The sequence below is a fragment of the Panulirus ornatus genome, chromosome 9 (genome assembly GCF_036320965.1).
Source record: "Panulirus ornatus isolate Po-2019 chromosome 9, ASM3632096v1, whole genome shotgun sequence".
Lineage (NCBI taxonomy): Eukaryota > Metazoa > Arthropoda > Malacostraca > Decapoda > Palinuridae > Panulirus > Panulirus ornatus.
In genome coordinates, this window is record NC_092232.1 from 31,226,829 (window position 1) to 31,251,456 (window position 24,628).

The 24,628-nt window shown below is 41.9% G+C and overlaps 1 protein-coding gene across 7 annotated transcripts in view; it reads right to left on the reverse strand.

The window, feature by feature from the left end:
* LOC139750313 (solute carrier family 53 member 1-like) overlaps positions 1–24,628 on the reverse strand; it is a 186,994-nt gene that overhangs the window by 68,193 nt on the left and 94,173 nt on the right. For all 7 annotated transcript variants that reach the window (XM_071664969.1, XM_071664968.1, XM_071664975.1 and 4 more), the window contains exon 13: positions 7,602–7,716. In XM_071664969.1, the coding sequence (XP_071521070.1) occupies positions 7,602–7,716 (115 nt within the window). The remainder of the gene's footprint in view (positions 1–7,601; positions 7,717–24,628) is intronic.

The window sequence follows — 24,628 nt, forward strand, 5'->3', positions numbered from 1 at the left end:
AATGGTTTGGTCACATGGAGAGAATGAGTGAGGAAAGATTGACAAAGAGGATATATGTGTCACAGGTGGAGGGAACGAGGAGAAGTGGGAGACCAAATTAGAGGTGGAAAGATGGAGTGAAAAAGATTTTGAGTAATCGGGGCCTGAACATGCAGGAGGGTGAAAGGCGTGCAAGGAATAGAATGAATTGGAACGATATGGTATACGAGGGTTGACGTTCTGTCAATGGATTGAACCGGGGCATGTGCTGTGTCTGGGGTAAACCATGGAAAGTTTTGTGGGGCCTGGATGTGGAAAGGGAGCTGTGGTTTCGGTGCATTATACATGACAGCTAGAGACTAAGTGTGAACAAATGTGGCCTTTTTTGTCTTTTCCTAGTGCTACCTCGCGCACATGCGGGGGGAGGGGGTTGGAATTTCATGTGTGGCAGGGTGGCGATGGGAATAAATAAAGGCAGACAGTATGAATTATGTACATGTGTATATATGTATATGTCTGTGTGTGTATATATATGGATACGCTGAGATGTATAGGTATGTATATGTGCGTGTGTGGACGTGTATGTATATACATGTGTATGTGGGTGGGTTGGGCCATTCTTTCGTCTGTTTCCTTGCGCTACCTCGCTAATGCAGGAGACAGCGACAAAGCAAAATAAATATAAATACATAAATAAAAAAATAATAATAATAAAGATTTTATTATATTCATTAGGCTTGATGGCTGTTTTCCATGTCAGAGAGGAAGCACAAGGAACTGGATCAAGAGAGAATGGCCCATCCACTCATATACCCATATATATACATAAACACTCATACATGCACATATACCTACATATACATATCAACATATACATAAATATGCATACACATATGCAGACATATACATATATATACATCTACATATTCATATTTGCTTGCCTTCATCCATTCCTGGCACTACCCCGTCCCACAGGAAACAGCATCGCTACCCCCTACTTCAGCGAGGTACCGCCAGGGAAACAGATAAAAAAGGCCACATTCGTTCACACTCAGTCTCTAGCTGTCATGTGTAATGCACCAAAACCACACCTCCCTATCCATATCCAGGCCCCACATACCTTTCCTTGGTTTACTCAAGACACTTCTCATGCCCTGGTTCAGTCCACTGACAGCACATCGACCCAGGTATACCACATTGTTCCAGTTCTCTCTATTCCTTGCATGCCTTTCACCATCCTGTATGTTGAGGCCCAGATTGCTCAAAATCTTTTTCACTCCATGCTTCCACCTCCAACTGGGTCTCCAACTTCCCCTTGTTCCCTCCACCTCTGACAAATATATCCTCTTTGTCAGTCTTTCTTCACTCATTCTCTCCATATGTCCAAACCATTTCAACACACCCTCTTCTGCTCTCTCAACCACACTCTTTCTATTTCCAAACATCTCTCTTACCCTTTCATTACTTACTCAATCAAACCACCTCACACCACATACTGTCCTCAAACATTTCATTTCAAACACATCCACCCTCCTCTTTACAAGCCTATCTATAGCCCATACCTTGCAATCATATAACATTGTTGGAACTACTATTCCTTCAAACATACCCATATTTGCTTCTTCCACATATTCTTTATTACTCCAAGAACTTTTCCCTCCTCCCCTACCCTGTGATTCACTTACGCTTCCATGATTCCATTCGCTACTAAGTCCACTCCCAAATGTTTCTCCATTCAAACTTCCATCCCAATTAACTTGTCCCTCAACCCTACTGAACCTAATGACCTTGCTCTTACTCACATTTACTCTCAACTTTCTCCTTTCACATACTTTTCTAAACTCAGTCACCAACTTCTGCAGTTTCACACTCGAATCAGCCACCAGAGCTGTATCATCGGCGAACAACAACTGACTCATCTTGGTTACATCCACACACATTCAGTCATCCTCAATCTGAGCCTTCGAGGAAGATGAGCACTCTCTGCTTGACTCCTTCTTCTGTTTCGTTTTTAGAAATTGAAGTACAAAGGGAAGGTTTCCAGCCATTCGCTCCCACCCTATTTATGCGCCTTCTATGACATGCAGGAAATATGTGGGAAGAATTTTTGAGGAAAGACAACTGGATGTTCTGGCTCTGAGTGAAATGAAGCTCAAGGGTAATGGGGAGAGTGGTTTGGAAAAGTCTTAGAAATAAAGTCAGGGGATGGTGAGAGGAAAAGAGCTAAGAAAGGAGTAGCACTACTCCTGAAGCAGGAGCAGAGAGGGGGTGTGATAGAGTGTAAGAAAGTAAATTCTAGATTGATATGGGTAAAACTGAAAGAGGATGGAGAGAGATGGGTGATTGTTGGTGCTTAGGCAACTGGTCATGAGAAGAAAGATCATGAGAGGCAAGTGTTTTGGAAGCAGCTGAGTGAGTGTGTCAGCAGCTTTGGTGCACAAGACCAGGTATGAGTGATGGGTGATTTAAATGCAGAGGAGAGTAATGTGGCAGTTGAGGGTATAACTGGTGTACATGGGGTATTTCAGTGTTGTGTATGAAAATGGTGAAGAGCTTGTGAATTTGTGCCAAAAAAAAAAGACAGGTGATTGGGAATATCTGGTTTAAAAAGAGAGATATACATAAGTATACGTATGTGAGAAGGAGAGATGGTCAAAAGATTATTTATTTATTTATTTTACTTTGTCGCTGTCTCCCGCGTTAGCGAGGTAGCCCAAGGAAACAGACGAAAGAATGGCCCAACCCACCCACATACACATGTATATACATACACGTCCACACACGCAAATATACATACCAATACATCTCAACGCATACATATATATACATATATACACATGTACATAATTCATACTGTCTGCCTTTATTCATTCCCATTGCCACCCCGCCACACATGAAATAACAACCCCCTCCCCCCTCATGTGCACGAGGTAGCGCTAGGAAAAGACAACAAAGGCCACATTCGTTTACACTCAGTCTCTAGCTGTCATGTAATAATGCGCCGAAACCACAGCTCCCTTTCCACATCCAGGCCCCTGGTTTACCCCAGATGCCTCACATGCCCTGGTTCAATCCATTGACAGCACGTCGACCCCAGTATACCACATCGTTCCAATTCACTCTATTCCTTCCACGCCTTACACCCTCCTGCATGTTCAGGCCCCGATCACTCAAAATCTTTTTCACTCCATCTTTCCACCTCCAATTTGGTCTCCCACTTCTCCTCGTTCCCTCCACCTCTGACACATATATCCTTTTGGTCAATCTTTCCTCACTCAAAAGATGCATGTGGCATGAGAAAGGTGGGAGGTGGGAGGGTTAGAAAGGGTAATGAGTGGTGGGATGAAGAAATGAAGTTGTTAGTGAAAGAGAAAGAGAAGCGTATGGATGATATTTGCAAGGAAAGAGTGCAAATGACTGGGAAATGTATAAAAGAAACCAGCAGGAGGTCAAGAAGAAGGTGCGAGGGTTGAAAAAGAGGGCAAATGAGAGTTGGTGTGAGAAAGAATAAAAAGATGTTTTGGAAGGAGGTTAATAACAAGTGTAAGACAAGAGAACAAATAGGAGCATCAGTGAAGGGGGCAAGGGGGAGGTGATTATAGGTAGTGATGAAGTGAGAGAAAGATGGAGAGTATTTTGAAGGTATGTTGAGTGTGTCTGATGATACAGTGACTGGTTACCAGTGAAGGTCGGTTTGAAGCAGGGGTGTGTGAAGTCCCCATGCTTATCCAATTTGTTTATGGACGAGGCGGCTACGGAGGTAAATGTGAGAGTTTTTGAGAGAGGGTTGAGTATGTAGTCTGTTGGGGATGATAGGGCCTGGGAAGTGAGCCAGTAGTTATTCACTGATGATACAGCACTGATGGCTGATTTGAGTGAGAAACTGCAGAGGTTGGTGACTGAATTTGGAAAAGTGTGAGAAAGGAGAAAGCTGAGAGTAAATGTGAATAAGAGCAAGGTCATTAGGTTCAGTAGGGTTGAAGGACAAGTTAGTTGGGATGAAAATTGAAAGGAGAAAATTGGAGGAAGTGAAATGTTTTAGATATCTGGGAGTGGACTTAGCAGTGGATGAAACCATGGAAGCAGAAGTGAGTCACAGGGTGGGGGAAAGGGTGAAGGTTGTGGGAGCAATGAAAAACGTGTAGATAGAGAGAGCATTATCCCGGAGAGCAAAAATGGGTATGTTTGAAGGAATAGTAGTTCCAACAATATCATATGGTTGTAAGGCAATGGCTATAGATAAGGTTGCACAAAAGAGGAAGGATGTGTTGAATATGAAGTGGTTAGGACAATAAGCGGCGTGAGGTGGTTTGATCAAGTAAGTAATGGAAGGGTAAGAGAGATGTTTGGTAATGAAAAGAGTGTGGTTGAGAGCAGAAGAGGGTGTAGAAATAGTTTGGACATATGGAGAGAATAAGTGAGGAAAGGTTGACAAAGAGGATATATGTGCCTGAGGTGGAGGTAACAAGGAGAAGTGGGAGACCAATTTGAGGTGGAAGGATGGTGAAAAAGATTTTGAACGATTGGAGCCTCAACATACAGGAGGGTGAGAGGAGTGCAAGAAGTAGAGTGAATTGGAATGATGTGGTATACCAGGGTCAACAAGCTTTTAATGGACTGAAACAGGGCATGTGAAATGTCTGGGGTAAACCATGGAAGGGTCTGGGGGGCCTGGATGTGGATAGGGAGCTGTGGTTTCAGTGCATTACGCAAGACAGCTAGAGACTGAGTGTGAACGAATGCGGCCTTTTTTGTCTGTTTTGCTGGTACTACCTTGCTGTAGCAGGGGGCAGCGATGCTGTTTCCTATGGGATGGGATGGTGCCGGAAATGTACTGAAGGCAACAAGTACGAATATGTAAGTACATGTGTATACATGTATATGTCTGAGTAAGTGTATGTATGTGTATGTATATGTATGTGTATGGGCATTTATGTACACACTGTGTATACGAGTGGATGGGTTATTCTTTGTCTGTTTTCTAGCACCACCTCACTGACGTGGGAAACAGTAATCAAGTATAATAAAATAATAGAAAAAATAAATTTTTTTATTATCATTATGCTTTCATGTAGGAGATATGCATGCAGAATTAGAAAGGTGGGAGGGGAAAAGAAAAGAAATGGTAGTGAGTGGTGAGATGAATACATAAACTTGCTAGGGAAAGAAAAGGGGAGGTATTTAGTTAAAACTTACTGGGAAGGAATGCAAATGATTGGGGGATATATGAGAAAGTGGCAGGAGTTAAAAGGAAGGTATTGGGGTTGAAAAAGAGGGAAAATGAGAGTTGGAGTGAGTGAGGATCAGTAAACTCTTTGTCACCCTTTCCTCACTCATTCTCTCCATACATCCAAACCATTTCAACACACCCTCTTCTGCTCTCCCACCCACACTCTTTTTCTTTCCACACATCTCTCTTACCTTTTTCATTACTTAATAATAATAAAAAACAATAATAATGATAATTCATCCTTGGGAATAGGGGAGAAAGAAAAGCACCCACATATTCCCTGCATGTCATAGAAGGCAACTACAAGGGGCAGGAGAAGGGGGGGGGGGAGAACATTCTCCCCTCCTGTTTTAATTTTCCAAAAGAAGTAACAGAGAAAGGGGCTAAGTGAGGATTTTTTCCTCTGAGGCTCAGTCATCTGTTCTTAATGCTACCTCACTAACACAGGAAGTGGTGAATATGTATGAGAAAAAATAATAAGAATATACTGAACAAGGGAATATGAAGCTTCCAGGGTAAACCATGGAAAAGTCTGTGGGGCCTGGCTGTGAATAGGGAGCTGTGATTTCAGTGCATTACATATGAAAGCTAGAGAATGGATGTGAGCTGAAGTGGCCTTTCTGCATCTGCTCCAGACAAAAACTCTAACACAGGAAACAGTGATCAAGGATGAAAAACATAATAGCAATGGTGAGGTTTGATGAAGAGGGAAGAGGCAATGAAGGCCATGTGCAAGATGAAATGTGGCAAGGCAGCTGGAGTGGGTGGTATTGCAGTTGCATTTCTGAAGAAAGGGGGTATCTGCATTTTTGATTGGATAGTTATAATTTTCAATACATGTATGGATTATGGTGAGGTTCCTGATGACTGGTGAACTGCATGTATAGTGTCACTGTATAAAAGCATGGAGAGCAAAGGAATATTCAAACTACATTAGTATAAGTCTGTTGAGTGTACCTGGTAAGTTTCAATGAAGTAGTGACTAAGAGGGTAAAGGCATGTACAGAACATAAGATCTGGGAGGAGCATTGTGGTTTTAGAAGTGGTAGAGGATGTGGGGATGAGGTGTCTACTTTAACGAATGTATGTTAGAAATATTTACAGAAACTGATGAATGTGAACATGGTATTTATGGATGTTGTGAAAGCAAATGAATGGGTTGATAGAGATGCCTTAAGGAAGGTATTAACAATTAAAGGTGTGGGAGGAATGTAAAGGTGTGGAAGGAATGTTACCTAAAGCTGTGGAAAGATTTTATCAAGGGTGTAGGGCAAAAGAGTAGAAAGAAAAGGAGTGAGTGGTCCAAGTGAAAGTTGGTCTGTGATAGGGATGTTTGATGTCACCATGGCTGTTTAATTCTTTTATGGAAAGGGTGGTGTGGGAAGCAAATACACGAGTCTTGAAGAGAGGGGAGAGTATGCAGCGTGCAAGGGGTGAGGGAGGGCCTGGGAAATATGGCAGATGTTGTTTGCTGATGGCAAAGCACTGAGTGAGACACTGCTGAAGTTGGTAACTGAAATTGGGAGTGTGTAAAGGAAGGATGTTGAGAGTATATGTTAAAAAAAAAAAAGCAAGGTTATTGGGTTCAGCAAGGTAGAGGACAGGTTAATTGGGTGTGTGATTTTGCATGGTGAAAATCTTGAAGTGAAGTGTTTTAGAAACTTAGTGTGAACATGACAGCATATGGAATTGTGGAAGCAAAAATGAGTCATAGGGTGCAAGGGTACTGGGAGTATTAAAGAATGTGTGGAAAGAGAGGTTATTACCTGGAACGACAAAAATGGATATATTTGAAAGTATAGTAATCCTAACGATGAATGCAAGACATGGCTTTTATATGAATTTGTGCAGAGGATGGAAGCAAAAAAATAAAATATTTGAGAAAAATATGAGATTTGAGGTGGTTTGATTGAACAAATAATAAAAATGTAAGAATATGTTTGGGAGACCAAGAATGAGATGGAAGAAAGGAGTGAAGAAGGCTCTGGAGTATGAGAGCCTTAACATTCTAGTAAGTTAGTAGCAAACAATAAATAGACCGAGTTTAAGAAATGAGGTATATACCAAGGATGGCAAGTGGCATACCACAGATAGACTAGTTTTAAATGATGAGGTATACAGGGGACAACATGTTTTCAATAGGCTGAATCGGAATTGGATGTGGATGGTAGTCTCTGGTTTCTGCATATTAAACGTGACAGTTAGAGATTGGGCGCATACAAAAAATGGATTTTGTTTGTTTCTGAAACTACCTCTCTAAAATTAGAGGGCAATTAGATGCAGAAAAAACTGTAATAATATTAATACAATACTACTTAAATACATTACCAAAGCAACCTACGATTTCAGACAGAAATATCAACATTATACAAATGCAAATAGGTACACTCACTTGAGCTTGATCAGAAGCATCCATGGGAATTACTGAAATGTCACGTACAGCTCTGAATTTACCACAGTTGTTAATGTGTTCATTCTCCAAGCGGAAGAAGTTCCATATGAAACGCCTGAAATTTTAAATCCATTGTACACAAATTAAAGAAACTGCATAAAATAAGTGTCATACCTATAAACAAGTTATCAAATCATGAAAGAAATCTTATATCTTTATTTTGCATGCTGCAAATCACACAAAATAGAACACATGCACAATCAGTGACTGCTCAGCAACTATAAATGCTCAACACTAACACAATGAAACAAAGATTCTCCCAATAACATCCCATTTCAAAATGCTCAGCACTCAATTATTTGCAACAGCACACACAAGACCCTTCCCACCCAAAACACTTCATAACTAACTACCATCCCTAAGCAGAAATAAAAATCCTTCCTCTGCCTTACACTTTAGCAAACACCTACCCACAGATCCTCCTATCTCCAGTAAACATGACACTGACAAAGCACACTCTGAAATGACCTGACATGTACTAAACAACTCACCCAACTCAGTCTTACACACCACATCCATCATTAACCACTCTCTCCAAAAAAGCAAATCACACTTTCCCTTCTACACTCTGGAAATAACTCATCCCTATACAGCAAACAATGATTCAACACATTCCAGGAGCATTCATGCCCACAATCAACAGCGAAAATGAAGGCACCAAACACTTATGGTTTAGATGCCCACACTCTTCCACATAGATACACACACATCATCACTTCTTTATGACCTATGGTCCAACCCAGCAGATGTAGCTGGCTTTTTGAGTACTACAGGAGTTTAATAAATACAAAAGGGGCTCCTGGGGCAGAAAGAATGTAAATTCTAATCAAAATCTTGATTCAAAATCTATTCTACTGAAAGATCATTAAAACTTTTCCCTGTAACAATTCACATGTACTGATCTACAGACAGCAAGTGTGTGATGACTGATGTGCAGGTTAAGATGTAACATAACGTACAAGAAATGTTGTGAGTGAAGCATATACAGTAGTGTTAACAAAACATAGCCTACATTTATTTTTGAAAGCTCTTCTACAATTTTACTCTATTGTTATTAAAATGGTTTATTTGCATTACTAAAGGAGAACTGTCCTTCAGGAAAACAACAAACCCATAGCCATGGAGGAAGCAAGGTTCATTTGGAGTATGCAGTGTTCCTTGGCAGGAAGTGGAAGTGGTGTGCACTGCCCTGCAGGCAGCAGGTTCTACCAAAGTACAAATGTATCAAAGCTACAGCGCAATGCCTGTATTATCATTTTGTTCTCATGTCACTTTTTTTTTTTTTTTTTTTTTTTTTTTTCCCAAAAGAAGGAACAGAGAAGGGGGCCAGGTGAGGATATTCCCTCAAAGGCCCAGTCCTCTGTTCTTAGCGCTACCTCGCTAATGCGGGAAATGGCGAATAGCATGAAAAAAAAAAAAAAAATGTCACATTCTGATGAAATAAGCACCCCAGAAGTCTCTATGATAAAACTTTTGAGGTTGATGACTTAGCACCAGTGAGACCACTAACAGACGATGTTGCATTTAGTTTATCATCCACATATACCTATGCAGTTGAGGATATTGCTGCAATTTGACCATAAAACCAGTAACATGCTCACTGTTCCATTTATATCAGTAATACATAATTATATATTTATTTATTCATTTATTTATTTTGCTTTGTCGCTGTCTCCCGCGAGAGACAGCAGGAGACAGCGACGAAGCAAAAAAAGGCATGTGTACGTGTAGGAAGAGAGGAAAGTGATTGGTTCTCAGTGAATGTAGGTTTGCGGCAGGGGTGTGTGATGTCTCCATGGTTGTTTAATTTGTTTATGGATGGGGTTGTTAGGGAGATGAATGCAAGAGTTTTGGAAAGAGGGGCAAGTATGAAGTCTGTTGGGGATGAGAGAGCTTGGGAAGTGAGTCAGTTGTTGTTCACTGATGATACAGCGCTGGTGGCTGATTCATGTGAGAAACTGCAGAAGCTGGTGACTGAGTTTGGTAAAGTGTGTGAAAGAAGAAAGTTAAGAGTAAATGTGAATAAGAGCAAGGTTATTAGGTACAGTAGGGTTGAGGGTCAATTCAATTGCGAGGTGAGTTTGAATGGAGAAAAACTGGATGAAAGTGAAGTGTTTTAGATATCTGGGAGTGGATCTGGCAGTGGATGGAACCATGGAAGCGGAAGTGGATCATAGGGTGGGGGAGGGGGTGAAAATTCTGGGAGCCTTGAAGAATGTGTGGAAGTCGAGAACATTATCTCGGAAAGCAAAAATGGGTATGTTTGAAGGAATAGTGGTTCCAACAATGTTGTATGGTTGCGAGGCGTGGACTATGGATAGAGTTGTGCGCAGGAGGATGGATGTGCTGGAAATGAGATGTTTGAGGACAATGTGTGGTGTGAGGCGGTTTGATCGAGTAAGTAACGTAAGGGTAAGAGAGATGTGTGGAAATAAAAAGAGCGTGGTTGAGAGAGCAGAAGAGGGTGTTTTGAAATGGTTTGGTCACATGGAGAGAATGAGTGAGGAAAGATTGACCAAGAGGATATATGTGTCAGAGGTGGAGGGAACGAGGAGAAGAGGGAGACCAAATTGGAGGTGGAAAGATGGAGTGAAAAAGATTTTGTGTGATCGGGGCCTGAACATGCAGGAGGGTGAAAGGAGGGCAAGGAATAGAGTGAATTGGAGCGATGTGGTATACCGGGGTTGACGTGCTGTCAGTGGATTGAATCAAGGCATGTGAAGCGTCTGGGGTAAACCATGGAAAGCTGTGTAGGTATGTATATTTGCGTGTGTGGACGTATGTATATACATGTGTATGGGGGTGGGTTGGGCCATTTCTTTCGTCTGTTTCCTTGCACTACCTCGCAAACGCGGGAGACAGCGACAAAGCAAAAAAAAAAAAAAAGATATATATTATTAGGTACAGTAGGGTTGAGGGTCAAGTCAATTGGGAGGTGAGTTTGAATGGAGAAAAACTGGAGGAAGTGAAGTGTTTTAGATATCTGGGAGTGGATTTGGCAGCGGATGGAACCATGGAAGCGGAAGTGGATCATAGGGTGGGGGAGGGGACGAAAATTCTGGGAGCCTTGAAGAATGTGTGGAAGTCGAGAACATTATCTCAGAAAGCAAAAATGGGTATGTTTGAAGGAATAGTGGTTCCAACAATGTTGTATGGTTGTGAGGCGTGGGCTATGGATAGAGTTGTGCGCAGGAGGATGGATGTGCTGGAAATGAGATGTTTGAGGACAATGTGTGGTGTGAGGTGGTTTGATCGAGTAAGTAACGTAAGGGTAAGAGAGATGTGTGGAAATAAAAAGAGTGTGGTTGAGAGAGCAGAAGAGGGTGTTTTGAAATGGTTTGGGCACATGGAGAGAATGAGTGAGGAAAGATTGACCAAGAGGATATATGTGTCGGAGGTGGAGGGAACGAGGAGAAGAGGGAGACCAAATTGGAGGTGGAAAGATGGAGTGAAAAAGATTTTGTGTGATCGGGGCCTGAACATGCAGGAGGGTGAAAGGTGGGCAAGGAATAGAGTGAATTGGAGCGATGTGGTATACCGGGGTTGACGTGCTGTCAGTGGATTGAATCAAGGCATGTGAAGCGTCTGGGGTAAACCATGGAAAGCTGTGTAGGTATGTATATTTGCGTGTGTGGACGTATGTATATACATGTGTATGGGGGTGGGTTGGGCCATTTCTTTCGTCTGTTTCCTTGCGCTACCTCGCAAACGCGGGAGACGGGCAAAAAAAAAAAAAAATATATATATATATATATATATATATATATATTTATATGTGGTATACCGGGGTTGACGTGCTGTCAGTGGATTGAATCAAGGCATGTGAAGCGTCTGGGGTAAACCATGGAAAGCTGTGTAGGTATGTATATTTGCGTGTGTGGACGTATGTATATACATGTGTATGGGGGGGGTTGGGCCATTTCTTTTGTCTGTTTCCTTGCGCTACCTCGCAAACGCGGGAGACAGCGACAAAGTATAATAAAATAATAATAAAATATTTATATTTATTTATTTATTTTGCTTTGTCGCTGTCTCCTGAGTTTGTGAGGTAGTGCAAGGAAACAGACGAAAGAAATGGCCCAACCCATCCCCATACACATGTATATACATACACGTCCACACACGCAAATATACATACCCATACATCTCAATGTACACATATATATACACACACAGACATATACATATATACACATGCACACAATTCACACTGTCTGCCTTTATTCATTCCCATCGCCACCTCGCCACACATGGAATAACAACCCCCTCACCCTCATGTGTGCGAGGTAGCGCTAGGAAAAGACAACAAAGGCCACATTCGTTCCCACTCAGTCTCTAGCTGTCATGTAATAATGCACCGAAACCAAAGCTCTCTTTCCACATCCAGGCCCCACACAACTTTCCATGGTTTACCCCAGACACTTCACATGCCCTGGTTCAATCCATTGATAGCATGTCCACCCCAGTATACCACATCATTCCAATTCACTCTATTCCTTGCATGCCTTTCAACCTCCTGCATGTTCAGGCCCCAATCACTCAAAATCTTTTTCACTCCATCTTTCCACCTCCAATTTGGTCTCCCACTTCAACCTCGTTCCCTCCATCTCTGACCCATATATCCTCTTGGTCAATCTCTCCTCACTCATTCTCTCCATGTGACCAAAGCATTTCAAAACACCCTCTTCTGCTCTCTCAACTACACTCTTTTTAATACCACACACCTCTCTTACCCTATTATTACTTACTCGATCAAACCACCTCACACCACATATTGTCCTCAAACATCTCATTTTCAGCACATCCACCCTCCTGCGCACAACTCTATCTATAGCCCACGCCTCACAACCATATAACATTGTTGGAACCACTATTCCTTCAAACATACCCATTTTTGCTTTCCAAGATAATGTTCTCGACTTCCACACATTCTTCAACGCTCCCAGAATTTTCGCCCCCTCCCCCACCCTATGATTCACTTCTGCTTCCATGGTTCCATCTGCTGCCAAATCCACTCCCAGATATCTAAAGCACTTCACTTCCTCCAGTTTTTCTCCATTCAAACTTACCTCCCAATTCACTTGACCCTCAACCCTACTGTACCTAATAACCTTGCTCTTATTCACATTTACTCTCAACTTTCTTCTTTCACACATTTACCAAACTCAGTCACCAGCTTCTGCAGTTTCTCACATGAATCAGCCACCAGCACTGTATCATCAGCAAACAACAACTGACTCACTTCCCAAGCTCTCTCACCCACAACAAACTGCATACTTGCCCCTCTTTCCAAAACTCTTGCATTCACCTCCCTAACAACCCAATCCATAAACAAATTAAACAACAATGGAGACATCACACAGCTCTGCCGCAAACCTACATTCACTGAGAACCAATAACTTTCCTCTCTTCCTACACGTACACATGCCTTACATCCTCGATTAAAACTTTTTACTGCTTCTAACAACTTGCCTTCCACACCATATATTCTTAATACCTTCCACAGAGCATCTCTATCAACTCTATCATATGCCTTCTCCAGATCCATAAATGCTACATACAAATCCATTTGCTTTTCTAAGTATTTCTCACATACATTCTTCAAAGCAAACACCTGATCCACATATCCTCTACCACTTCTGAAACCACACTGCTCTTCCCCAATCTGATGCTATGTACATGCCTTCACCCTCTCAATCAATACCATCCCATATAATTTCCCAGGAATACTCAACAAACTTATACCTCTGTAATTTGAGGACTCACCTTTATCCCCTTTGCCTTTGCACTATGGCACTATGCAAGCATTATCTTTTTATTAATTTTGCTTTGTTGCTCTTTTGCCGCATTAGCAAAATAGCGCAAGGAAACAGACGAAAGAATGGCCCAACCCACCCACATACACAGGTATATTCATACACGTCCACATACGCAAATATACATACCTATACATCTCAACGTATACATATATATACATGCACAGACATATACATACATACATATACATGTACATAATTCATACTGTCTCCCTTTATTCATTCCCATCGCCACCCCGCCACACATGAAGTAAAAACCCCCTTCCCCCTCATGTGTGCGAGGTAGCGCTAGGGAAAAACAACAAAGGCCACTTTCGTTCACACTCAGTCTCTAGCTGTCATGTAATAATGCACCGAAACCACAGCTCCCTTTCCACATCCAGGCCCCACAGAACTTTCCATGGTTTATATACATATATATAAATGGTGGGAAATGGTGAATAGTATGAAAGAAAGAAAGAATATATATATAGGAGTAAAGTCAGGGGTTGGTGAGAGGGCAAGAGCAAAGGAAGGAGTAGCAATACTCCTGAGGCAGGAGTTGTGGGAGTATGTGACAGAGTGTAAGAGTAAATTCTAGAGTGGTGGGGGTAAAACAAAGTGGATGGAGAGAGATGGGCGATTATTCATGCTTATGCACCTGGTCATGAAAAGAAAGATCATGAGAGGCATGTGTTTTCAGAGCAGTTGAGAGTGTATTAGCAACTTTGATGCACAAGACCAAGTTACAGTGATGGGTGATTTTAAATGCAAAAGTGAGTAATGTGGCAGTTGAGGGTATAATTGGTGTACATGGGGTGTTCAGTGTTGTAAATGGAAATGGTAAAGAGCTTGTGGATTTATGCACTGAAAAAGGACTGGTGATTGGGAATACATGGTTTAAAAAGAGATATACATAAGTATACATATGTGAGTAGGAGAGATGGTCAAAGGGCATTACTGGACTACTTGTTAATTGATAGGCGAGGAAAAGAGAGACTTTTGGATGTTAGTGTACTGAGAGGGGCAGCTGGAGGGATGTCTGATCACTATCTTGTGGAGGCGAAAATGAAGATTTGTAGAGGTTTTCAGAAAAGAAGAGACAATGTTGGAGAGAAGAGAGTGGTGAGAGTAAGTGAACTTGGAAAGGAGACTTGCGTGAGGAAGTATCAGAAGAGATTGAGTGTAGAATGGCAAAAGGTGACAGCAAATGACATGAGGGGAGTGGGTGAGGAATGGGATGTATTTAAGGAAGCAGTGATAGCTTGCACAAAAGATGCATGTGGTATGAGAAAGGTGGGAGATGGGCAGATTAGAAAGGGTAGTGAGTGATGGGATGAAGAAGTAAGAGTGTTAGTGAAAGAGAAAAGAGAGGTTTTTGGACAATATTCACAAGAAAGTAGTGCAAATGACTGGGAGATGTATAAAATAAAGCATATGGAGGTCAAGAGAAAGGTGCAAGAGTAGAAAAAAAGGGCAAATGAGAGTTAGGGAGAGAGAATATCATTAAATTTTAGGGAGAATAAAAGGATGTTTTACAAGGAGGTAAATGATGTGCATAAGACAAGAGAACAAATGGAAACATTGGTGAAGGGATCAAGTGGGGAAGTGATAAAAGATAGTGATGGAGTGAGGAGATAAAGTGAGAATTCTAAAGGTTTGTTGAATGTGTTTGATAATAGAGTGGCAGATATATAGTGTTCTGGTCGGGGTAGTGTGCGAGGTGAGAGGGTTAGGAAAAATGATTTGATGAAGAGAGAAGTAGTGAGAGCCTTGCCGAAGATAAAATCCAGCAAGGCAACGGGTTTCGATGGTATTGCAGTGGAATTTACTAAAAAAGGGGTGAATGAGTTGTTGATCGGTTGGTAAGGATATTTAATGTATGTATGGACCATAGTAAAGTGCCTGAGGATTGTTGGAATGCATGCATAGTGCCACTGTACAAAGGCAAAGGGGATTAAGTTGAGTGTTCAATTTACAGAGGCATAAGTTTGTTGAGTATTCCTGGGAAATCATAAGGGAGGGTATTGACTGAGAGGGTGAAGGCATGTATAGAGCATCAGACTGGGCAAGAGCAGCATGGCAGAGGATGTGTGGATCAGGTGTTTGCTTTGAAGAATGTACGTGAGAAAAACAAATGGATTTGTATGTAACATTTATGGATTTGGAGAAGGCATATGATAGGGTTGAGAGAGATGCTTTGTGGAATGTTTTAAGAGTGTATGGTGTGGGAGGTAAGTTGCTAGAAGCAGTGAAAAGTTTTTACCAAGGATGTAAGGCATGTGTACGAGTAGGAAGAGAATAGAGTGACTGGTTCCCAGTGAATGTCTGTCTACGGCAGGGGTGTGTGATGTTCCCATGGTTGTTTAATTTGTTTATGGATGGGGTGGCTAATTAGGGAGGTAAATGCAAGAGTTTTGGAGACGGGGCAAGTATGCAGTCTATTGTGGATGAGAGAGGGCCTGGGAAGTGAGTCAGTTGTCGTTTGCCAATGATACAGCTCTAGTGGCTGATTCGTGAGAGAAACTGCAGAGGTTGGTGACTGAGTTTGGAAAAGTGTGTGAAAGAAGAAAGCTGAAAGTAAATGTGAATAAGAGCAAGGTTATTAGGTTTAGTAGGGTTGAGGAACAAGTTAACTGGGATGTAAGTCTGAATGGAGAAAAATTGGAAGAAGTGAAGTGTTTTAGATATCTGGGAGAGGACTTAGCAGCGGATGGAAGCGGAAGTGAGTCACAAGGTGGGGAAGAGGGCAAAGGTTCTGGGAGCGATGGAGAATGTGTAGGAGAAAACATTATCCCAGAGAGCAAAAAATGGGTATGTTTGAAGGAACAGTAGTTCCAACAATGTTATATGGGTGCAAGGCATGGGCTATAGATAGGGTTGTACAGAGGAGGGTGGATGTGTCGGAAATGAAATGTTTGAGGACAATATGTGGTGTGACGTAGTGTGATCAAGTATGTAATGTAAGGGTAAGAGAGATTTGTGGAAATAAAAAGAATATAGTTGGGAGAGTAGAAGAGGGTGTGTTGAAATGGTATGGACATATGGAGAGAATGAGTGAAGAAAGATTGACAAAGAGGTTATATGTGTCAGAGATGCAGGGAACAAGGAGAAGCAGGAGACCAAATTGGAGGTGGAAAGATGGAGTGAAAAAGATATTATATATTTATATGGGTAAACCGGGGTTTTTGACGTGCTGTCAGGGGAAATTGAATAAAGGGGCCTGTAAAGCGTCTGGGGTAAACCATGGAAAGCGGTGTGGGTTTATGTTTTATTTGCGTGTGGGAGTATTATATACATGTGTAGGGGGGGGGGGTTGGGGCCATTTTTTTGGGTTGTTTCCTTGGCTCCCTCGAAAACGGGGAGCAGCGCCCAAAGTTTTAATAAAATAATAAAAAAATATTTTATTTTTTTAAATTTTTTTTGGCTTTGTCGCTGTTCCTGTGTTTTTTGGGGTTTAGGGGGCAAGGGGAAACAGACGAAAAAAAGGGCCCCAAAACCCAAACCCCCCAAAATACCATGTTATATCCCTACACGCCCACCACCAAATATCCATTCCCATAATTTCAATTACACATATAATACACACACAGACTTTTTCTTATAACAAAAGAAAACAAAAAATTCAAACTTTTCTCCCTTTTTTTTTTTTCCCCATCGCCACCTCCCCAACCAGGGGAAATTAAAACCCCCTTTCCCTTTTGTGTCCCCGGAGGTAGCGCTAAAAAAAGACAACAAAAGGCCCACTTTTCGTTCCCCCATTTCAGTCTCTAGTTTGTAAAGTAATAAAGCACCTAAAAAAAAAGCTCTCTTTCCACACCCGGGGCCCCAAACAACTTTCCATGGTTTTTACCCAGCCCACTTTCACATTGCCTGGTTCAACCCATTGATAGCATGCCCCAACCCCGTATACCCACATCTTTCCCAATTTCCTTTATTCCTTGGGGTTTTCAACCCCCTGCATGTCGGGCCCCCAATCACTCAAAACCCTTTTTCACCCCATTTTTTCCACCCCCAAATTTTGGTTTTCCCACTTCAACCTCGTTCCCTCCTTCTTTTGACCCATATATCCTTTTTGGGCCCAATCCCCTCCTCACTCTTTTCTCCCATGTGCCCAAAAGGGCTTTCAAAAACCCTCTTTGCTCTCTAAATTTAAATTTTTTTTTTTAATACCAAAAACCCCTCTTCCCCATTATTACTTACTCGATAAAAACCACCTACACCCCCCTATTGCCCCAAAAAACATCTCTTTTTAGCACATCCCCCTCCTGCGACAACTCTTTTAAAAGCCCACGCCACAACCATTAACATTTTTTTGGAAAAACCCTTATTCCTTCAAACATACCCCCTTTTTTCCCCTTTCCCAAGATAATTTTCCCTTGCCCCTTCCACACATTTTAAACGCTCCCAAAATTTTCGCCCCCTCCCCCACCCCTATAAATTTTCCCTTTGCCCCTGGTTAATTGCTCCCCAAATTTCCCCTCCCAGATATCAAACGACTTCATTTCCCCCCAGTTTTTCTCCATTAAAAATTACCCCCCCAATTCATTTTGGGACCCTCAACCCTACTGTACCTAATAACCTTGCTCTTATTAAACATTTACTCTCAATTTTTTCTTTCCCCCCTTTCCCAAAAATTTCAGTCACCACCCTTCCCTCCCCAGTTTCTCAAATGCCCCCCCAAGCCCCCGGGCACTTTTCCCCTTCAGAAAACCAAAAAATGACCCCTTTTCCCCAAGTTCTCCCCCCACAACAAACTGCATTACTTCCCCCTTTTTCCAAAAACTCTTGCATTAACCTCCTAAAAACCCCCAAAATCCATAAAAAAATTAAAAAAACATTGGGGGAACATCACACAGCTCTGCCGAAAAAACCTACATTCCTGACCCCCAAAAAATTTTCCTCTCCCCCCTACCCTTTACACATGCCTTACATCCTGGGTTTAAAACTTTTTACTGCTTCTAACAATTGGGCCTTCCACACAATTTTTCTTAATACCTTCCACAGACCCTCTCTATCAACTCTTTCATATGCCTTCCCCAGATCCATAAATGCAAATTACAAATCCATTTGCTTTTCTAAGTATTTCTCACATACATTCTTCAAACCCAAAACACCGGGATCCACATATCCTCTCCCATTTTCGGGAAAAACCACACGGGCTTTTCCCCCAAATTTGGGATGTTTATGTACATGCCTTCCCCCTTCTAAATTTCCAATCCCAATCCCATTTTTTTTTCCCCGGGGAATACTCAACAAATTATACCTCTGTAATTGGGGACTACCTTTACCCCTTTTTTTTTTTTTTTTTTTAGGGCACTATGCAAGCTTATTTTTTTATTAATTTTCCCTTTTTTTGCTTTTTTCCCGAAATTACCCAAAATAGCCCCAAGGGGAAACGAGGGAAAGAATGGCCCAACCCCCCCCCTACACAGGTATTTTCCCATCACGTCCACCTTCGCAAAAAAATCCCTATACATCTAAACTTTTTATACATTAAAAAATGCACAGACTTATACTTTACTTTCCCAATCCCAAGACAAAAATTTCATACTTTTCCCCTTTATTCTTTCCCAAACCCCCACCCCCCCCCCATGAAGAAAAAAACCCCCTTTCCCCCCAAAAAATGTTTTGCGAGGTAGCGCTAGGGAAAAAAAAAACCAAAGGCCACTTTCTTTTACACCCCGTCTCTACCCTGCATGTAATAATGACCAAAACCCACAGCTCCCTTTCCACATCCAGGCCCCAAAGAATTTTTCCGGGGTTTTAATTTTTTACTTTTATATAAATGGTGGGAAATGGTGAAATTTATGAAAAAAAGTTAATTAAAATATGGGGTAAAGTCAGGGGTTGGGGAGAGGGCAAGAGCAAAGGAAGGAGTAGCAATACTCCTGGGGGCCGGGAGTTGGGGGAGTATGGGGACAGAGTGTAAGAGTAAATTCTAGAGGGGTTTGGGGTTTAAAAACAAAGTGGTGGGAGAGAGATGGCGGATTATTCATGTTTAAAGGCACCTGGTCATGAAAAGAAAAAATAAAGGGGAGGCATGTGTTTTCAGAGCGTTGAGAGTGTTTTAGAAAACTTTAAAGCAAAAAGACCAAGTTACAGTGATGGGTGATTTTAAATGCAAAAGTGAGTAATGTGGCAGTTGAGGGTATAATTGGTGTACATGGGGTGTTCAGTGTTGTAAATGGAAATGGTAAAGAGCTTGTGGATTTATGCACTGAAAAAGGACTGGTGATTGGGAATACATGGTTTAAAAAGAGATATACATAAGTATACATATGTGAGTAGGAGAGATGGTCAAAGGGCATTACTGGACTACTTGTTAATTGATAGGCGAGGAAAAGAGAGACTTTTGGATGTTAGTGTACTGAGAGGGGCAGCTGGAGGGATGTCTGATCACTATCTTGTGGAGGCGAAAATGAAGATTTGTAGAGGTTTTCAGAAAAGAAGAGACAATGTTGGAGAGAAGAGAGTGGTGAGAGTAAGTGAACTTGGAAAGGAGACTTGCGTGAGGAAGTATCAGAAGAGATTGAGTGTAGAATGGCAAAAGGTGACAGCAAATGACATGAGGGGAGTGGGTGAGGAATGGGATGTATTTAAGGAAGCAGTGATAGCTTGCACAAAAGATGCATGTGGTATGAGAAAGGTGGGAGATGGGCAGATTAGAAAGGGTAGTGAGTGATGGGATGAAGAAGTAAGAGTGTTAGTGAAAGAGAAAAGAGAGGTTTTTGGACAATATTCACAAGAAAGTAGTGCAAATGACTGGGAGATGTATAAAATAAAGCATATGGAGGTCAAGAGAAAGGTGCAAGAGTAGAAAAAAAGGGCAAATGAGAGTTAGGGAGAGAGAATATCATTAAATTTTAGGGAGAATAAAAGGATGTTTTACAAGGAGGTAAATGATGTGCATAAGACAAGAGAACAAATGGAAACATTGGTGAAGGGATCAAGTGGGGAAGTGATAAAAGATAGTGATGGAGTGAGGAGATAAAGTGAGAATTCTAAAGGTTTGTTGAATGTGTTTGATAATAGAGTGGCAGATATATAGTGTTCTGGTCGGGGTAGTGTGCGAGGTGAGAGGGTTAGGAAAAATGATTTGATGAAGAGAGAAGTAGTGAGAGCCTTGCCGAAGATAAAATCCAGCAAGGCAACGGGTTTCGATGGTATTGCAGTGGAATTTACTAAAAAAGGGGTGAATGAGTTGTTGATCGGTTGGTAAGGATATTTAATGTATGTATGGACCATAGTAAAGTGCCTGAGGATTGTTGGAATGCATGCATAGTGCCACTGTACAAAGGCAAAGGGGATTAAGTTGAGTGTTCAATTTACAGAGGCATAAGTTTGTTGAGTATTCCTGGGAAATCATAAGGGAGGGTATTGACTGAGAGGGTGAAGGCATGTATAGAGCATCAGACTGGGCAAGAGCAGCATGGCAGAGGATGTGTGGATCAGGTGTTTGCTTTGAAGAATGTACGTGAGAAAAACAAATGGATTTGTATGTAACATTTATGGATTTGGAGAAGGCATATGATAGGGTTGAGAGAGATGCTTTGTGGAATGTTTTAAGAGTGTATGGTGTGGGAGGTAAGTTGCTAGAAGCAGTGAAAAGTTTTTACCAAGGATGTAAGGCATGTGTACGAGTAGGAAGAGAATAGAGTGACTGGTTCCCAGTGAATGTCTGTCTACGGCAGGGGTGTGTGATGTTCCCATGGTTGTTTAATTTGTTTATGGATGGGGTGGCTAATTAGGGAGGTAAATGCAAGAGTTTTGGAGACGGGGCAAGTATGCAGTCTATTGTGGATGAGAGAGGGCCTGGGAAGTGAGTCAGTTGTCGTTTGCCAATGATACAGCTCTAGTGGCTGATTCGTGAGAGAAACTGCAGAGGTTGGTGACTGAGTTTGGAAAAGTGTGTGAAAGAAGAAAGCTGAAAGTAAATGTGAATAAGAGCAAGGTTATTAGGTTTAGTAGGGTTGAGGAACAAGTTAACTGGGATGTAAGTCTGAATGGAGAAAAATTGGAAGAAGTGAAGTGTTTTAGATATCTGGGAGAGGACTTAGCAGCGGATGGAAGCGGAAGTGAGTCACAAGGTGGGGAAGAGGGCAAAGGTTCTGGGAGCGATGGAGAATGTGTAGGAGAAAACATTATCCCAGAGAGCAAAAAATGGGTATGTTTGAAGGAACAGTAGTTCCAACAATGTTATATGGGTGCAAGGCATGGGCTATAGATAGGGTTGTACAGAGGAGGGTGGATGTGTCGGAAATGAAATGTTTGAGGACAATATGTGGTGTGACGTAGTGTGATCAAGTATGTAATGTAAGGGTAAGAGAGATTTGTGGAAATAAAAAGAATATAGTTGGGAGAGTAGAAGAGGGTGTGTTGAAATGGTATGGACATATGGAGAGAATGAGTGAAGAAAGATTGACAAAGAGGTTATATGTGTCAGAGATGCAGGGAACAAGGAGAAGCAGGAGACCAAATTGGAGGTGGAAAGATGGAGTGAAAAAGCCTTTGAGCAATTGGGGCCTGAACATACAGGAGGGCGAGAAGCGTTCAAGGAATAGATTGAATTGGAATGATGTCGGGGCCTGAACATACAGGACGGTGAGAGGCGCTCGAGGAATAGAGTGAATTGGAATGAAGTGTTATACTGGGGTGAAGCATCTGGAGTAAACCATGGAAAGGTCTGTGGGGCTGGATGTGGATAGGGAGCTGTGGTTTTGGTGCATTACACATTCATATCTTTTATATTATACTCGATTGCCATTTCCTGCATCAGCGAGGTAGCACCAGGAAACAAATGAAGAATGGCTCACTCACTCCTATACACATTATTTATTTATATATATTTTGCTTTGTTGCTGTCTCCCGCATTAGCGAGGTAGCACAAGGAAACAGACGAAAGAATGGCCCAACCCACCCACATACACATGTATATACATACACGTCCACACACGCAAATATACATACCTATACATCTCTATGTATACATACATATACATATATACCCATGTACATAATTCATATTGTCTGCCTTTGTTCATTCCCATCGCCATCCTGCCACACATGGAATAACAACGCCCTCCCCCCTCATGTGTGCGAGGTAGCGCTAGGAAAAGACAACAAAGGCCACATTCTTTCACACTCAGTCTCTAACTGTCATGTAATGATGCACTGAAACCAGAGCTCTCTTTCCACATCCAGGTTTACCCCAGACGCTTCAAATGCCCTGGTTCAGTCCATTGACAGCACGTCCACCCCAGTATACCACATCGTTCCGATTCACTCTATTCCTTGCACACCTTTCACTCTCCTGCATGTTCAGGCCCCGATCACTCAAAATCTTTTTCATTCCATCTTTCCACCTCCAATTTGGTCTCCCACTTCTTCTCATTCCCTCCACCTCTGACACATATATCCTCTTGGTCAATCTTTCCTCACTCATTCTCTCCATGTGACCAAACCATTTCAAAACACCCTCTTCTGCTCTCTCAACCACACTTTTTATTACGGCACATCTCTCTTACGCTATTATTACATACTCGATCAAACCACCTCACACCACATGTTCCTCAAACATCTCATTTCCAGCACATCCACCCTCCTGTGCACAACTCTATCTACAGCCCATGCCTCACAACCATACAACATTGCTGGAACCACTATTCCTTCAAACATACCCATTTTTGCTTTCCAAGATAATGTTCTCGACTTCCACACATTCTTCAACGCTCCCAGAATTTTCGCCCCCTCCCCCACCCTATCATTCACTTCCGCTTCCATGGTTCCATCCGCTGCCAAATCCACTCCCAGATATCTAAAACACTTCACTTCCTCAAGTTTTTCTCCATTCAAACTTACCTCCCAATTCACTTGACCCTCAACCCTACTGTACCTAATAACCTTACTCTTATTCACATTTACTCTCAACTTTCTTCTTTCACACACTTTACCAAACTCAGTCACCAGCTTCTGTAGTTTCTCACATGAATCAGCCACCAGCGCTATATCATCAGCGAACAACAACTGACTCACTTCCCAAGCTCTCTTATCCACAACAGACTGCATACTTGCCCCTCTTTCCAAAACTCTTGCATTCACCTCCCTAACAACCCCATCCATAAACAAATTAAACAACCATGGAGACATCACACACCCCTGCCGCAAACCTACATTCACTGAGAACCAATCACTTTCCTCTCTTCCTATACGCACACATGCCTTACAGCCTCGATAAAAACTTTTCAATGCTTCTAACAACTTGCCTCCCACACCATATATTCTTAATACCTTCCACAGAGTATCTCTATCAACTCTATCATATGCCTTCTCCAGATCCATAAATGCTACATACAAATCCATTTGCTTTTCTAAGTATTTCTCACATACATTCTTCAAAGCAAACACCTGATCCACACATCCTCTACCACTTCTGAAACCACACTGCTCTTCCCCAATCTGATGCTCTGTACATGCCTTCACCCTCTCAATCAATACCCTCCCATATAATTTACCAGGAATACTCAACAAACTTATACCTCTGTAATTTGAGCACTCACTCTTATCCCCTTTGCCTTTGTACAATGGCACTATGCACGCATTCCGCCAATCCTCAGGCACCTCACCATGAGACATACATACATTAAATAACCTTACCAACCAGTCAACAACACAGTCACCCCCTTTTTTAATAAATTCCACTGCAATACCATCCAAACCTGCTGCCTTGCCGGCTTTCATCTTCCGCAAAGCTTTTACCACCTCTTCTCTGTTTACCAAATCATTTTCCCTAACCCTCTCACTTTGCACACCACCTCGACCAAGCCACCCTATATCTGCCACTCTATCATCAAACACATTCAACAAACCTTCTAAATACTCACTCGATCTCCTTCTCACATCACCACTACTTGTTATCACCTCCCCATTAGCCCCCTTCACTGAAGTTCCCATTTGTTCCCTTGTCTTACGCACTTTATTTACCTCCTTCCAGAACATCTTTTTATTCTCCATAAAATTTAATGAAACTCTCTCACCCCAACTCTCATTTGCCCTCTTTTTCACCTCTTGCACCTTTCTCTTGACCTCTTGCCTTTTTCCTTTAATACATCTCACACTCATTTGCATTATTTCCCTGCAAAAATCGTCCAAATGCCTCTCTCTTCTCTTTCA